Source organism: Artibeus jamaicensis, unplaced genomic scaffold, assembly GCF_021234435.1.
Source record: "Artibeus jamaicensis isolate MK-2021 breed Jamaican fruit bat unplaced genomic scaffold, CSHL_Jam_final contig_700, whole genome shotgun sequence".
NCBI lineage: Eukaryota > Metazoa > Chordata > Mammalia > Chiroptera > Phyllostomidae > Artibeus > Artibeus jamaicensis.
This window is the reverse complement of record NW_026521930.1, coordinates 11,586,638-11,603,525: the sequence shown is the minus strand read 5'-3', so window position 1 is coordinate 11,603,525 and position 16,888 is coordinate 11,586,638. Positions and strand designations below refer to the sequence as shown.

At 41.9% G+C, this 16,888-nt stretch overlaps 1 protein-coding gene across 4 annotated transcripts in view; it reads left to right on the top strand.

Moving 5' to 3' along the window:
- CREBBP (CREB binding protein) overlaps window positions 1-16,888 on the top strand; it is a 144,812-nt gene that overhangs the window by 52,704 nt on the left and 75,220 nt on the right. For all 4 annotated transcript variants that reach the window (XM_037154601.2, XM_053671674.1, XM_053671673.1 and 1 more), the window contains exon 3: window positions 5,157-5,333. In XM_037154601.2, the coding sequence (XP_037010496.2) occupies window positions 5,157-5,333 (177 nt within the window). The remainder of the gene's footprint in view (window positions 1-5,156; window positions 5,334-16,888) is intronic.

Sequence of the window (16,888 nt, the reverse complement as noted above, 5' to 3'; positions counted from 1 at the left end):
AGTTAGTGCTTTACTCCAGAAGCTCACCAGGCAAGTAGTGTCCAAGGGACCAGACAGACCACACACTCACCCCAGTTTTATCCTGGCAAGGTGATCATATGAATGTTGTCTGAAAATTTACAATTTTTTTTAGAAACAGGTTTTTTGAAATGTGGGGTGAACTTTGAGATCCACAGGATCCCTTTGGGAGTTCTTTGGTCTCTGAGTATTTATTTCCCTCTCTGCGCCAAAGGGGCAACTACCTTGGATGGTTTGTGTGACTGAAAGGACAAGTTAATCTCCTCTTCACTCTCCAACTATCATCTACTTTGGTTCATTGATGTAAGAGACTTCCAAAGTGACCTGGATTTTCTTTGTCAAATTGCTGGTTATGTAACAGGAGTGAACTCCATAACAAAAAGTAGGAAAATTGCCTGTGCACAGAGCCAGGCTTGGTGAACACAAGTATCACCCACTTTTTTGTTCATGTTATGTCACTTTGCTTTTATGAAAGATCTACAATAGTACCTGTTTTCACTAACTGAAAGAAATTTGAAGAGGACTCGTGCTTTTAATTTTTTTTAAATGGTGGAAATAGTGTTCGGCAGCAAGCCAGCACACACACCAAGCAGCAAGGGTAACCCAGCTGAGCTCCTTCCCCAGGAACCACTTTCATCGTCTTAGTGCCAGGCCACTGTAGTTTTGAACTGTGTCTGTGAGCTCTGGGCTTTCTCTCTATTCATGTTGTTCATCTATTACAAAATGTGTCCTAAGGTACCAGAAAAGCCTAAGAGAGCTCCTGAGGAGGTTCAGTTCAGTGTAAAACTGGATATAATTTAAGCATTTTGATTGTGGTGAAAATAAACACCTTTTGTGTGCATTGATCTTGCCTGTGTCCGCCATTTGTACTATTTACACATGCATGCAGAGAGCCAGAATCTTGAAAGCTGCCTACATTACTGTTGGTTCTGCTAGTAGCAAAGGATGCTCTCTTTTAGTTGATACCCATTAACCAATAAAATAGAAAGCCTGTTGCTTGAGTGGATTGGTGAGTGTGCAAAGTGTGGTGTATATTTATATCATTCTTAACTTTTACTACATGTTAGTGTTATTTTAGGTTTTCTGTCTTATTTGGTATGTTATGTTGGGGTTCTGGGAACACTAAACAATTTTTCTATATAAATTAATGATAATTTCTGCATTTTACACCATTTTTGGTTTATGAAAGGTTTCATGGGAACTCCACTTTCAGAAAGCAGGGGAAACCTGTAGTGGCTAACTGCAAGGATGAATTCAAGGAGGAGCGAATAGATGCATGTGTCTTATGAATATGTGGTCCTAGTAAGGATATTTTTAAATGAAATTTAAGAAATGGAAATTATAACTACATTCCCCGCCCCCCCCAGATACTTGTGAGCCTCTAAGAAAGGTGTTTCAGCAGATTGATTCTATGCAATAAAACAAATTCTGAGAGAAGCATTGCTACATGGAGTTTATTTACTGGATGTGATACTTTCTGAAAATAGAAAGTCTTGCTTCAGATCTGAGTTTTAGTTAACTGAAAGAACCTAGTTGAGACTCAGAAATGTCCTTTATATTAATAGTTTACTGAGCTACCATCTTGTCTTACGTAATTAGAACTCAAAGTTGAGCCTAATTAGTGGTCTTTTTTTTTAATTGATTATGCCATTACACTTGTTCTATTTCCCCTTTCATTCCCCTCCACCCTGCACCCCCCCGCCCCCACGATTCCCCCCTTTAGTTTATGACCATGTGTCTCAGGTTCTTTAGATTCTATATTTCCCATACTATTCTTGCCCCCCTATCTATTTTCTACCTATTGTCTATGCTACTTATTTTCTGTACCTTCTCCTCCTCCCACTCCCCTATTGCTAGCCCTCCATGAGATCTTCATTTCTATGTTTCTGCTCCTGATCTAGCTGTCCTTTTAGTTTGGTTTTGTTTTAGGTATGGTTGTTAATAACTGTGAGTTTTGCTGTCCTTTCACTGTTCGTCTTTCTTATCTTCTTTTTCTTAGGTAAGTCCCTTTAACATTTTATATAATAAGGGCTTGGTGATGATGAACTCCTTGAATTTGATCTTATCTGAGAAGCACTTTATCTGTCCTTCCATTCTAAATGAAAGTTTTGCTGGATAGAGTAATCTTGGTTATAGGTTGTTGGATTTCATGACTTGGAATACCTCTTTTTAGCCCCTTCTTGCCTGTAAGGTCTCTTGCGAAATCCGCTGACAGTCTGATGGAAGCTCCTTTGTAGGTGACTATCCCCTTATCTCTTGCTGCTTCTAGGATTCTCTCCTTCATTTGAATCTTGGCTAATGTAATGATGATGTGCCTTGGTGTGTTCCTTCTTGGGTCCAACTTCTTTGGGACTCTCTGAGCTTCCTGGATTTCCTGGAAGTCTATTTCCTTTGCCAGATTGGGGAAGTTCTTCTTTATTATTTGTTCAAATAAGGTTTCCACTGGTGGCTGTTCCTCTTCCCCTTCTGGTACCTTTATAATTCGGATGTTGGAGGGTTTAAAGATATCCTGGAGGTTCCTAAGTCTCTTCTCATTTTTTTGAATTCTTGTTTCTTCATATTTTCCTGTTTGGCCATTATTTTCTTCCTTCTGGTTCACTCCCTTGATTTGAGTCCCAGTTTCCTCTTCGTCACTATTGGTTTCCTGTGCATTTCCCTTCATTTCAATTAGTTTAGCCTTCATATGTTCCTCTAATTTGTGACTAAAATCAACCAGTTCTGTGAGCATCCTGATCACCAGTGTTTTGAACTGTACATCTGAAAGTTTTACTATTTCTTTGTCGCTTAGATTTATGGGCTCTGGGGCTTTGAGATCTTCTTGAGCCATTTTTGGTTTGTTCCCGGCTGTTAATTATGAGGAGCGAAGCCTTAGGTGTTTATCAGGGCGGGGTTGCCCAGGTCACTGGGTTGTGACGCTGTACGTGGGGGCGGGGTTAAAAGGGGGAAATGGCGGGCCCCTCTGCTACCTCTCGCCACTGGGGCCTGCTGGGTCCTGTCTCACCGCCCACTCCCTCGCTGGTCTATCTGCACGAATTCGGGACCACAGTCAGCCCGCTGCCCTGCACCCTCGCTGGGTACACCGGTTGCTCACTGGGTCGCTCACTGGGTCCGCCCGTTGCAACCCCACGCCTGGGATTCGAGCACCTGAGTCCGTCTAACCGAGTTTTCCTGTGCAACCCCGCTCCGCCAGCTGCTGGTTTCGCCCCTCTTACCTATCAGGCTGAAGAATTTGTTGTTATCAGACTTCCAAAAAGTTCAATTTTCTGTGTTCTGGCTGTGTTTTCTCTTGCCAATATTTTGTTGTCTCTCAACTTGGTTGTGTGAGAAAGCATAGCGTCTCCACCTATGCCTCCATCTTGGTGGAAGTCTTAATTAGTGGTCTTTTTTAAAATTTTATTTTTGTTTTATTCAAGTTGAATTTGCATTTCAGTGGAATTTAATTTGTTTTTGTTTACTCAAGTAAAGCAAATAGGGCAAAAGTGGCAGCTACAATATGTTCACTTTCAAAAAGGTGAGAAATGACCTGGGCTGGTGTGGCTCAGTTGGTTGGAGTGTCATCCCATAAGCCAAAAAGTTGGGGGTTTCATTCCCAGTTGGGTCATTTATGAGAAGGCAACCAATCTATATTTCTCTGTCACATTTCTCTTTCCCCTCTCCCTTATTCTCTCTCTAAAAGCAACAGGGAAAAATGTCTTTGGGTGAGGATTTTTTTTAAAAATGAGAAACGACAGCTGTAAGGGCTACATCTGGAAACCCCCCTGTGCGTATGAAAATGCACAGGCCAAGATCATTATACTAGTTTGGTTTTATTTGTGTTTTTATGTGAACATTTCAGCAGAAAAGGGTCAGTTGTGTGGAGCATTTTGCTTTGTTTACAACCTAGAATTTTAGAGCTGAAAGAAATAATGCAATTTTATCTTGTTAAAGACACTTGTCTTAGCATATAGAAGGGAAATGTTAAGTTACCCAGCATGAATGGGCTAGAGCGGCAGCCACCATGTGAGGTTGGTGGAAAGAACTGAGCCAGGATGTCTTGAATGGGAACACCTTCTCCTAGGAGGTCTTCCCTGGGTGGACCCCTTCCTCCCAGGGCTTTCTCTCTATTTATGTTGTTCATTCATTAACAAAATGTGTCCTAAGGTACCAGTTTTCAAACATCAAATGTAGGGAAGAAAGTGGAATGAGCAGTATACAGTAGGTGGTATGTTACAACTTTATGAAAGAGCAAAGAAAACAGTGAGTAAAGCCAGCTTCTTAACAATTGGTTTCTTTTACTCCAGAGGAAGCAGGTGAGCATCAGGATATCAATTTGGGGTTTCCCGAATTCTCTCCTGTGGGGGTTGGAGCTGTGGTGTCCATAGGGAATCCAGCCTGGCTCTGTTGACTAGAAGGGAATCCTGACTCATATATTGGTTGCAGGCCCTTGCAGAGGCATGGGTGGGGGGGGGGTTCCTTCTTCTTATTCTTGCCTTAACTATTATACATTTTATTTCACTAATTTAAAGAAATTCTTATGGAAAATTTCAAACTCATTTAATATTAGAGAGGATAGTATAACAACACCTCACAGGTGTCACCTATTTGGGAGTTACCAACAACATATGGCCAGTCCTTTGTCATCCAGGCTTTTTTCGTGCAAGGACCTCTTGCCTCATTAGGTTATTTTAAAGCAAATCCCAGACATTGTACCATTTTTTTTGTCAGTGTATCTACTATGCGTTTTGAACTAATGGAAAGTTAGTTTCAATCTTAGGGGGAAACCTGAAAGAAACTGTTTTCTTAGTAATTAAGATTAAGCTGAAGGAGCTCCTCCTTTGTCAGTGATTCTGGATGGTTTTGTTGAGGAGTATGGTTGAGGGTAAGGATGGGAATTGCTGGCTCTTGGGTGGCGTTTAAGAAGAGACAATTGCAGCTGTTGAGAACAGCTTTATTAGTCTTCTGCCTTAGTGTGTAGCTGTTTGAGCAAGTTACTCTGTTCATAATTCTGACTGAACACTGAGAATGAACCTTTAATTTATAATTGATATAAGGCTTTCATAGGAAATAACACTTTGCTTCCCTGGGTCAAAGTGAGTATTTCTGAGGCCCTTTTATATGTTTGTTGTTCAAATAGCTGATGTTGCCTCTTTTTGTTTCAGATGGGAATGACTGGCAACACAAGTCCATTTGGACAACCCTTTAGTCAAACTGGAGGACAGCCAATGGGAGCCCCTGGAGTGAACCCCCAGTTACCCAGCAAACAGAATGTGGTCACTAGTTTGCCTCCCTTCCCTGCAGACATCAAGAATGCTTCAGTCACCAATGTGCCAAACATGGTAAGTTGCCCTTGACTCTCAGGTGCTTTGCTGTGTGGATTTTATTGTGATGATAGTAAAGATCTGGGACTAAAAGTGTGTTGTAGATGATAGGAAAATAACCTATACTTCTTATGAGTAGGTCTCACTGAGTGAATTTACATTTTCTGACATGATCTGGCAATCAGAGGGCTAGGTAGAGATGATTCAGCCAGTCCTCTCAGGCTCCCCTTTGTGCAGGGATGGAGTTCATGGCTGTGAATCACTGTACTTTTCTCTTCAGAGTCACCTTCTTGATTCAGAAGTAGAGCCAAGAGAATCCGAGAGACAGGTGTTTTGCACTTTCTGTCTGTTAGTGGTTAAGGCTCTTGGTAGAAGCCCATCGATTTGTGTTGGTCAAACAAAGGACGTTCATCTTCTGAGGACTCTGTCATGTCTGTGAGATGTGGGTGTTGTGTCTAACTTGATAGATGGTTTCATGTGTCTTCATTCTCCCTAAGATTTCTCACCTATAAAATAGGGATTATCCTTGTAACCTCTTGGCCTAGCTAACCAGGATATTATGGGGAAAATAGCTCCTTTTGCACCACAGAATAGAATCTCCTTTAATTCCGAACAGTGAAGGGGGTGAGGTTTTTGTTTTGCTTTGTTTTTTTTGTCAGACCTCACCCTCCTAGCTCTGGAGGCAGCAGTCTGCATTGAACACCCACATTCTCCCTAATCTCACCTTCCTTTCCATTTCCATTTCTTACTGCGGGGACAGTAATATGGACTCCAGTGCTGGCAGTCATCACCTGAGTTTGCTCAGTGACCTGGAGTACATTTTGGATTCAGAGTAAGATCATTTGCTTCTTCACAGTTATCTTGTATTTCATAGTCTGGGAAAATCTAATATTTTTTTTCCTTTCTCTTTTCTAATCTTATCCAGCCCCAGTTTCTCATCCTTTCTCCTTTACTTGCAACTTGGTGGCAGAATTCCTTTACTCCATAGTCCCCTGCCTTCCTGTGCTGACCCACGGGACTGAATTTTTGAAAGTGGTGCCTTTGTCAGGGTCAAGTTCAAACTCGACTGCAAAGAGGCTTATGGTTTCCTTCACGTCTGCCAGAATTGGTGGGGACAGCCCTTTGGTCTAGAGCAGGGCTTCTTTCTTCCTCAGCACTATTAACATTTGGGACTAGATCATTCTCTCTGGCAGCAGCTGTCCTGCATATTGTGGGACATTTAGCAACATTCCTGGTTTCCGCCCACTCAATTTGCTCATAGCACTCCCCCCCTCCACCTTTCTTCCTCCCCACAGTGGCTCCAAGTGAAACACTTGCTCTGGGGAATGGTTAGGTGAGGAGGTAACAACAGCATTTCATTCTGTATGTCTTTGTGACATCTAACAGAAATAAAACCAATTCTTTCTTCTTTGTCTCTTTCTTTGTCTCCCTCTCCCTCTCTCCACCCATTCCCCCTAGCATCTGCAGTGCTTTCTTAGCCGTCACTTTCCCACCTGGACACTTGTGGACTTCATGAGAGATTCTCAGCAGGTACCTTTGGAGGGCAGACCTTGAGTGAGCTCCTCACACATGTATAGGGGGATGAGAGGGCTCTGCCAGCGTGTGTGTCTGTGCCAGAGTGACTCAGTCATAGCCTTCATGTTGTAGGGGCAGGAATGAGAGGTGCTGAGCAGAGAAGCGGGATACAGTTCACCTGACATCTTTCTAAGTACCATCATGTCCTGTGTTTTTCCTTATCCTCGCAACAGTCTCTTGGAAAGACATTGTTATATGTCCCATTTTACAGATGAGGAAGTTGAGGTTCTCAGGGGTTTTGGTTTGTTCAGGTTCTGTAGCTTCCTGTCTACAAAGCCCAACACTCTTAAATTATGTCTGATGTCATGTTTTAGCTCCAAGTCCACGGGAGTGCTTCAGTAGACTGTGCTTATATGGTTTGTTTGTAGTTCCTTGAACATGTTTTGTGGTCTTCCTTAAATTTTCTAAATTGTATGTTGTCCCTTGGAATCATAGATTTTGGCACAGTGAGGGCAAGCAGTTACTAAAAATCTTAAGTCTCATTAATAAAAAAAGAAAAATATGATTCTTGAATTTGTGTGTTTTGTCATGCTATGAGGAGTAATCTTTTTGATGCCCAACTGGATTCAGTATAGCAAACAGTTAGGGTTAGGATTCTGAAGCCCTGTTTGAGCTCTTCGTGGAATGGTTTAAGCCACTTGGTCATTAGCCAAAAAGCTCTTGCTTTTTTCCTCTCCTCATTTCTAGAGGATTCCAGTATCATTGGGTGGTTTTAAAAGGGGGGGATTTGGCCATTCCTTCAATTTGCCACATTTGTTGAATGCTCTCTCTGGGCCCAGGTGCACCTGGAATGCAGGTGTGTAACATAGAGTTCATCCTCTTTCATGAAACTGTGGTGAGGTGGTGCTGGAGAAAAACTAATAACAAAGCACAAACTGCCCCAAAAGGTCTAAGTAGTGTGTAGTGGTTGAGGTTGACACAGGAGCCTCCTTAGATGGGGCCATTGGAGAAGACTGCACCACAGAGGGAGATTTGAGGGCAAGATCAGAAGGATGAGCAGAAGCCACAAATACCCCAGGGCACTGGGAAAACATTGGACAAGTTGCTTATGTAGGGACTAGCAGAAGTCCAGTGGGAAAAATGACTCTCAAGTGAAGGCAGAGCAATGTGAGTAGATTTGGGGGACCAAGCAGGAACCAGTTCAGGGAGGGTCATGGGTAGTGGTGACCAGTGCTGTGGTCTGGGCTATAGGAGATTATGGCTTGGAGGTGGCTGATCACAAAAGGGACAGGAGACTACAGGAAGTTTGTCACTGCAACAGTTGTGTGGGGTTGCCATGTGAATCAGCGTGGTGGATGGTGGGATCCTTTACAGAGCTGGAGGAGGAACAGACTTGGAGAGGGATGATGAAGGGGCAGGCATCAGTAATTCCACTTTATATGTGTTCCTTTTGAATGTTTGTGAGATGTCCAGGTGGGAGTGTCAGGAGACTGGTAGGCATATGAGTAGGGCAGCACTGCCCATGTGGGAGCTGGTATAACCATATTGCAGCAAGGGCTGTAAAGGGAACAAAACCATACAGGGGGAGAGAACTAGAAGAGAGCAGATCAAGGAGGAGCCAGCAAAGGGGACAGCAAGGGAATGATGTTCCTGCAGTCAAAAGAGGAGGGTGTTTGAACAGTAGGAAATGGTGCAGTGAAAGTGATTGAGGTGAGGGCAGAAGAGCATCACTGGAATGTGCGGGCAAATCTGTGGATAAATCATTGTCCACTGAGAGTTAAATGTAACTTGCCATTATGGGTACCTGGAGACCTGCAGATTATGGTGCTCCGTTGTCATCCTGTGGGATAGGCTGCAGGGGTACTGACAGGGTCAGAGCTCCTGTTGCACGTGGCACACGTTCTCAGTACTGTGTTCAAATGCAGGCAGCACATTTTCCTAAATTTTCAGACGTGAAATTGCATCTCTGGTCTTTGACCATTTTATTTATAATTTCTTACCTTTCTACAGATTTTGGAAGTTTGTTTGAAATTTCACCATACTATGTTTCACGGTTCCAAGATGCACATTTGTTCACATTGTAATATATCTGAAATCAGGATGTATTAGAAACAATGCAGTTTTAGATCCTATAAAATACAGTATGCATGCTCTTTTACTAGCTCATAATTTGAATGTAATGAGTGACACAGCTGTTAAACATATATTCATTATACAGTTTTCCAGGACAGCTTACATGGATATAAGAACTTTAAAAGTATTTAAACTTTACTGATGAAGAAACAGGAGCAAGTTTGGGAGGAGGTGAATATTGTGTCATCTTTTTGTAGATGGAGATTGAGGTCTGATGGGCTCTCTCAAAGGATGGGTGTGCAGCAGAGTGTGGGAGGAGTAGTGTTCCAGGGTACCTCTGGAAGAGGAGGCCACTTGATTCCTGGTGACGTTGTCCTTCCATTTTCATCAAAAAATGTCTTAACACAGAGTGAAGAAGTGTTTGCAGGAAGGTGGGAAACTCAGGCTCCAGGTGGGACTGGAGTTGTCAGTGAGGTCATTGCTGACCTTCATGACATTGTACAGTCTGGGTTGGTTGTTTTTTATTTAAAGAGCATTGTTTGGAAGTGGGACACATCTTCAGCTTATCTAACGTGTGAACGTTTGGTGCCCAAAGGGGCCTCCTCATCAGGTTCTCCCAGAGAGTCTACTGTTGGGCCCCGGGTATGGTCTCTTACAAGGGTAATTTCTCATAGGAAGTTTTAATGTGTAACTTTTTTTTTCATTTTGAGAAAAGCTAAGAAGTATATTATGAGACTTTACCATTCTTAAACTTGTAACACAAGAGTTTTATCAGGAGTGCTGCTTATTTAAAATTGCTCACAAGAGTTGTATTAGGATTTGTTTCAGTCATATGTTAGAGAATAGATGTGGAAAATTTGGACAAGTTGCCTAGCTCCTGATCTAGGTCTCTGAATGGAAGGAAAGTGTACCTATGAAAATCTGTTTATGCTAGGGAGGGTTGTGGAATTCAGAATAGCATAGTTAAGACAGGGCCACTGGCAGCACATGGATGGCAAGCCATCAACCATGGCCCTTGCAGGGGTAACTGTTCACCTCAGAGTTAGTTTTGTCTGTTTTTCAAAGCATGTCTTTGGACCCATTGCATCAGTGACTGGTTCCTGGGCCCCACCCAGACCTAGTTCAGTAACTCTTAGAGCAGAGATTTTTCAACCCTTTCTATCTCATGGCACACATAAACTAATTACTAAAATTCTGCAGCACATGAAAAAAAATAAAATTTTCCTCATCTTACAAAGAAATATGTGTAATTTGGATTCAGTCACACTGGATAGTTATTTGTTTTATTGTCATTTTCTTTTATTTGACAGTCTGAGGGGAAAAGAGGTGTGTGTCCCTGACTAATGAGTCAGGTATTGCATATTTTAAAGATTCTTGTGGCATACCAGTTGAAAATCGCTGTCTTAGAGGAAGGGTAAGGAATCTGTGTGTTTGTGGTTACTATTATTTGTGAAACTTCTGGTTTTTTTTTCTTTATCAGTTTCCTACTGTATGTCACTTAATTCCCTCTAAGGCAGTTCAGGGTTTTGCCAAATAGATGGGCTTGTTCTTTCTCGTCTCTGGAATCTATAGTTTTAAACAAGCTCCTCCAGTGACTTTGATGTAGAACAGTGATTCAGATTGGCAAATGTATTTTATGGTGCGCTGCAGAGTTTTATAATTTGTTTGTACGCTGTGAGATGAAAAAAGTTGAAAATCACTGATGTAGAATGCTTTCAGAGCCACTGTCCACTGTAGTGGTGATCTGATGCCCAGCTGTCCCTCTCTGGGGTGGGCTTACTTTGTCGGTCTTTGTGTACACTTCAGTACTTCAGAAGACTTCCCCATTCCACCCCCCACTCCACCCCCCACTCCTGCCTTTGTTTGTCCTGTTCTCTCATAACTTTTTGTTTCCTGTATTCAGTCTCTGATCATTGAGGGATCAAGACCAAACCTTGTACCCAGGGGCTTCCTTGCATAGATGCTCACATTCTTAACATAGCACGCTGGCTCTCTGTCCTTCACGTTTGAGGATTTAAAAATCACTGGTGGTTTGATATTTGCCTCTGCCCTAGGACTAAGGAGAGCACTTCTGTTCATTTTCATGGAAACAGTGAATGAGTAGTCATGTTAGCACTTCACCACAAGAGCAGTTTCTATAGAAAATCATTCCATGACTATGAATTATGCCTCAATAATTGGAAAACATGGGAAAAGGTTGGGAAGTAAGTATTGGTTCATAATTATTAGTAATCCAAGTATTTGTGTAATTTTAGGATTTTACTACTGTTACTCTTTTTTTTCCCCTCCATCTGAGAACATGAGTTTATAGGGCCTTTGAAGAGTAACTTTTAAGTCTAGTCCAGACCAGTGTGGCTCAGTTGGTTGATCATTCTCCTGCAAAGCGAAAGGCCCCCATTTCGATTCCCTGTCAGGGCATATGCCTGGGTTCTGGGCCTAGTCCCCAGTTGGTGGCATGCGAGAGGCAGTGGATCAGTGTTTCTTTCCTATGTCTCTCTTCCTCCCCTCCTCACTCTCTAAAAATAAGTAAGTAAAAATCTTCACCAAAAACAAGAATTAACTTTTAGTCTAAATTCTTATCAGTAGCTGTATAAATCCTTCCTATTGCTTAAACTTACCCCCTTTTGTTTTGACAATATGTATCATCTGGGAAACATAGCCTAAGCACAAAATACAGTATGTTACAAATATCAGGAAACTGTAAATTGAGAAAATGTAATGAAGTCCTTTGACATCAGGCACAGTGGGAGGTATTGCAAGTATTTAGTGAAGGTCATTTAACTTTGTTTCCAATGTGAATTTCCATTAACCAACAATGTCTTTTCTAGATTGTGGTTAGTATTGCCCTTTCTTCGGTTAAACCTTGTAGGTGGAAGCATAAATTATCTCCAGAGACATTCAATTCTTTGACTTCACGTAGAGACCCAGTCACTTCACATAGAGACCCAGTATGAAGGTTTCTTTTGTCTGAACAAACTGTGCTGCATACCTACAAATAAGTAGCGTTGGAACTTCTGCCTTCCTGTTAGCAGTACATACTGCAGACATTTTTTCCCCTAATTTTTAAGGTTTTATTTATTTATTTTTAGAGAAAGGTGAAGGATGGGAGAAGGGGAGAGAAACATCAATCAGTTCCATCAATCAACACCCCCAGCTGGAGACCTGGCCGACAACCCAGGCATGTGCCCTGACTGAGAATTAAGCCAGTGAATGACCCTTTGATTCACAGGCCTGCACTTAATCCACTGAGCCACACCAGCCAGGGCTGTTTTTACCAGACATTTCTGAGAAATTAAGTGACTGTTAGAACTTGGTAGATAGTACATTTAATGGGTCTGGATGGGGACAGTCAGAACCACCAAAGATACAAATGCAGCGCTTTATCATATCTGAAGAGTGAGGAACTAAGGCAGTCTTTCCACAGCCCTAACTTCTTTTTACCTTTTCCATAATCATCTGAAATGGTCCTATGACTCAAGTCACTAAAACGAATTTGTCAGTCAAGTGATTAATTTACCAGGTTATCAAAAACTTAACTATAGTAAATATTTTTGAAGAAACTGTCTTTAAATATCAGTGGTATTCAAGAATATTCCTTAAAAGTTTTACTAATTAATTGGACTTCTGGCCAAGATGGAGGCGTATGTAGATACACTGTGCCTCCTCGCACAACCAAAATTAAGGACAGCAAAAATTTAGAAACAAAAAAGCACCCAGAACTGACAGAAAATTGAATTGTATGGAAGTCCCACAACTATTCATCCAGACCAGTAAGAGGGGCAGAGGCGGCAGCCAGCAGAGAGGGTCGTAGCAGGAAAAAGCGGTGGCTGGCAGACCCTGGGCATGCAGGTGGCGGCCCCAGGTGTGGGGTGGCAATGAGCAGACCCAGTGAGGTGTGCAAAGCAGCTGACTGATCGTGGTTCCACATTCGCTCGCAGATAAAACTTGGCAAAAACGGGCAGTGAGATAGGCCGTGCAATCCAAGGCCCCAGCTCAGGGAAATAAAGCCTAAAAGCACCAATTGAAAACACTTGTGGGGGTTGAGGTGCTGTGAGAGACTCCCAGCCTCATAGGAGAGTTCGTTGGAGAGACCCACAGGGTCCTAGAATGTACACAAGCCCACCCACCTGGAAACCAGCACCAGAAGGGCCCAATTTGCTTGTGAGAAGCAGCAGAAGGGACTGAAATCCGAGAGAGAGTGGAGCAAGCATCATTGTTCCCTCTCAGACCCCCACATACAGCATCACAACCCAGCAACTGGGTTGACCCGCCCTGGTAAACACCTAAGTCTCCACCCCTCATACGTAACAGGTGCCACCAGACCAAAAGAAAAAAAATGGTTCAAACAGAAGAACAGATCAAAGCCCCAGAGCCAATACATATAAGCGACCAAGAGATAGCCAGCCTATCAGATACACAGTTCAAAGCACTGGTGATCAGGATGCTCACAGAACTGATTGATTTGGGTCTCAAATTGGATGAAAAAATGAAGGCTACCCTAAGTGAAATGAAGGAAAATGCACAGGGAACCAATAGAGATGAGAAGAAAACTGGGATGCAAGTCAATGGAGTAGACCAGAAGGAAGAAAGAAACAATTAAACAGAAAAGAATGAAGAAACAAGAATTCAAAAAAATGAGGAGAGGCTTAAACTCCAGGACATCTTTAAATGTTCCAACATACGAATTATAGGGGTAACAGAAGGGGAAGAGGAAGAATAAGTGGAAAAGTTATTTGAACAAATAGTAAAAGAAAACTTACCCAATCTGGCAAAGGAAATGGACTTCCAGGAAGTCCAGGAAGCTCAGAGAGTCCCAAAGAAGTTGGACCCAAGGAGGAACACACCAAGGCGCATCATCATTACATTAGCCAAGATTAAAATGAAGGAGAGAATCCTAGAAGCAGCAAGAGATAAGGGGACAGTCACCTACAAAACAGTCACCTACAAAAGAGTTCCCATCAGGCTGTCAGCTGATTTCTCTAAAGAGATCTTGCAGGCAAGAAGGTATTCCAAGTCATGAAATCCAGAGACCTACATCCAAGATTACTCTATCCAGCAAAACTTTCATTTAGAATGGAAGGACAGATAAAGTGCTTCTCAGATAAGATCAAATTCAAGGAGTTCATCATCACCAAGCCCTTATTATATGAAATGTTAAAGGGACTTATCTAAGAAAAAGAGGATAAAAATCATGTATAGTAAAATGACAGCAAACTCACAGTTACTAACAACCATGCCTAAAGCAAAACAAAATAAACTAAGTAAACAGCTAGAACAGGAACAGAACCACAGAAATGGAGACCACATGGAGGGTTAGCAACAGGGGAGTGGGAGGAGGAGAGAGGGGGAGAAGGTACAGAGAATAAGTAGCATAGATGGTAGGTAGAAAATAGATAGGAGGGAGGGCAAAAATAATATGGGAAATGTAGAAGCTAAAGAACTTACGATTCATGGACATGAACTGAAGGGGAGGAATGTGGTTGGGAGGGTTGTGGAGGGTGGAAGGGAATGAAGAGGGGGGAATGGGACAACTGTAATAGCATAATCAATAAAATATATTTTTAAAAAGTTTTACTAGTTAATTGGTAATTCTTTTGAACTGGTCATTTGGTCAATGGGCCTGATGCCTTCCTGCCCCCTTGTCACACCACCAATTGAAGCATAACAACACAATGTGCTGCCACTTCACCCAAAAGCAGTGTTTGGCTGGATTCCTTTTAAGAACCCTTAACTCACTTGAGAACTGCTGGTCTAGTCACCTTGGCTTTTGGGATTGATCCAGCACCTTCTACCTTGTAGGATTTCTTTGTGAGATAGCAGGTAATCACTCATTCTTTCTTGTCAGACCAACTCCCCAGTTCAGAAGGAATCATCTTGAGGCAGGGTATAGAGTTGGGGGGTGAGGATCTATCTGTTCACTTATCAGTCCCCCTGCCTTTGCCCTCCATCTCACCCATTGAGTTTTCCTCCTTGACTTAGCCTGTTGTTTTCCAGTGTCAGATCATAGCGTTCTGATTAGGAAATTATTTAGAAATCATTTTGACCCATCTTAAAGTAATTTCAAGTTATTTTTCTGTTGATTTAAATCTTAAATTGTAAGGCTTAAAAAAAGTCAATAAACACCAAAGGAAACAAAACATTCCTTCCATCTAAAGCAGCTATGTTTCTTACAGTTGATCTTTATCATTCCAAAGGTGATTATCTCTTCTTCCCAATTTCATAGCTGTATGCGTTTAATGAGTATTTTCTTTATTTTATGACTCTAAAGCTTTGTATACCCAGCTGTTCTAGGGCCCTTCTGGGGGAATCAGAACAAGCAGGTATCGCCAAGCAATCTCTTGTCCCACCTAGTGTTCACTTTGGTGTCATTTTCTAACTTTAACTGGAGGCTAGGGAGAAGTAAAGTTTCCAGGTGGGCTGGGTAAGGGTATCAGAGGTGTGTGGGTCTGTACTCCATCAGTGACATGGAATTTGGGGCCAGGTTGATCTGAAGAGCTGTCTGTAGGGATCCCAGCCTGATGGATTTGGGGCAGTGGTTGGATTTGGAACAGCGGTTCATGTGGTGGTAGGAAGCTCTTTCATCCCCATTCTGCCTTGGTCAAGTTCTGCTTCTTACTGTTTGCATTGGAGTCCTTTGCAGATATTAAAAGCTGTTCTTGGACACTTAATGAAAAATGACTTATTTTTCTAGGAATAATGCCAAGATAAACGTCTTATGTATTCCTGTTCATAGTTGTGATTATATCCTTAGGATAGAGTATAGGGCATATAGAAAAATGGGGGTGGCATTGATTATTTAAAACCATGTAACAGTAGCAACCCTAATAAAAAAAAAGTACATGTTAGATTCCTTAAAAAATTTAAGGAATACCACAGAAATATAATATTTGTTTTTCAAAATTATTTGATGGACTTGGATAAATGATGGTTGAGCTATTATGACAAATGATGCATGCAAAGGGCATGTGGCCAAATCTAGCAAATAGGGGAGTGGGGTGAGCTGTATCCCTGCAGCTGCTGGTTCTGTGTCTTTGTATTTACCTGCTGTTACTCATGGCTCAAAATGCTACTAACATGCTGGGGGGTGGGGGATATCACAGTTGAACCAATGTGACTTCTGCACCATGCTAGCCTTTTCTTCCATGATTAGGAGTTACATGTGAGCTGATCTGAATTCCAGAAATGTATATTGTGTACATCTTAAGACATTTGTTGGATATTGTTATATTGCCTTCCAACAAAAGTCACGTACCAGATCACCAGCATTGTAAGATGTTCCCAAGGCTGTAGGTTTATCACTGTGAGCTTTGATAGCAGAAGATGGTGTCTCATTATTTTGATTTGCAATTTTTTTGATTACTGGTAAAAAATTAAAGTACTTATGTTTAAAGAAATACCTGTTTCTTTTTTGAGTTGCTTAGTTTGCCAGTTTTTCTTCTAGAGTCTCTTAGAATACTTTATAAAGCAAGGTGGGTAGCAGACAGGTTAGGGGTGGGAGCTCTACTGCTGGACCTCCTGCTCCACCATTGAGTGTACCATCTGGGCAAAGTGCACATCAGGGCCAGCACCACCTTACTTCTTTTGTAAGGTGGTGCTGGCCCTGAGTTAGTTCCTCCCTTGGGAATTGTGTATTAAATGAGCACTGAACACAGAGCCTGGCATGAAGTACTTGAGAAATAAAGACTGGCCAAGAGAAAGAGAAAAAATAATACCTGCATTATAGTTTGCTTTGCCTTGTGTGTTCAGTATTTTTTTCCTAGTTTGTTGATTGCTTTCACATATGTTCTTGTGGCTGGTCCTGGAGGGGGGAGTATAAGTGCTCCCGTAGTCTGTCCTCTTGCACTTAATGGTACAGCCTACCACTGCATCAGAATTACCTGTGGGCCTTTTCCTTTAAATGTTTCTGTCTTATTCCCTGTAAAAGTAAAGGCAATATTCATTTTGGAAAATCTGGGGGAAAATAAAACTAAAATTAGTAATGCATC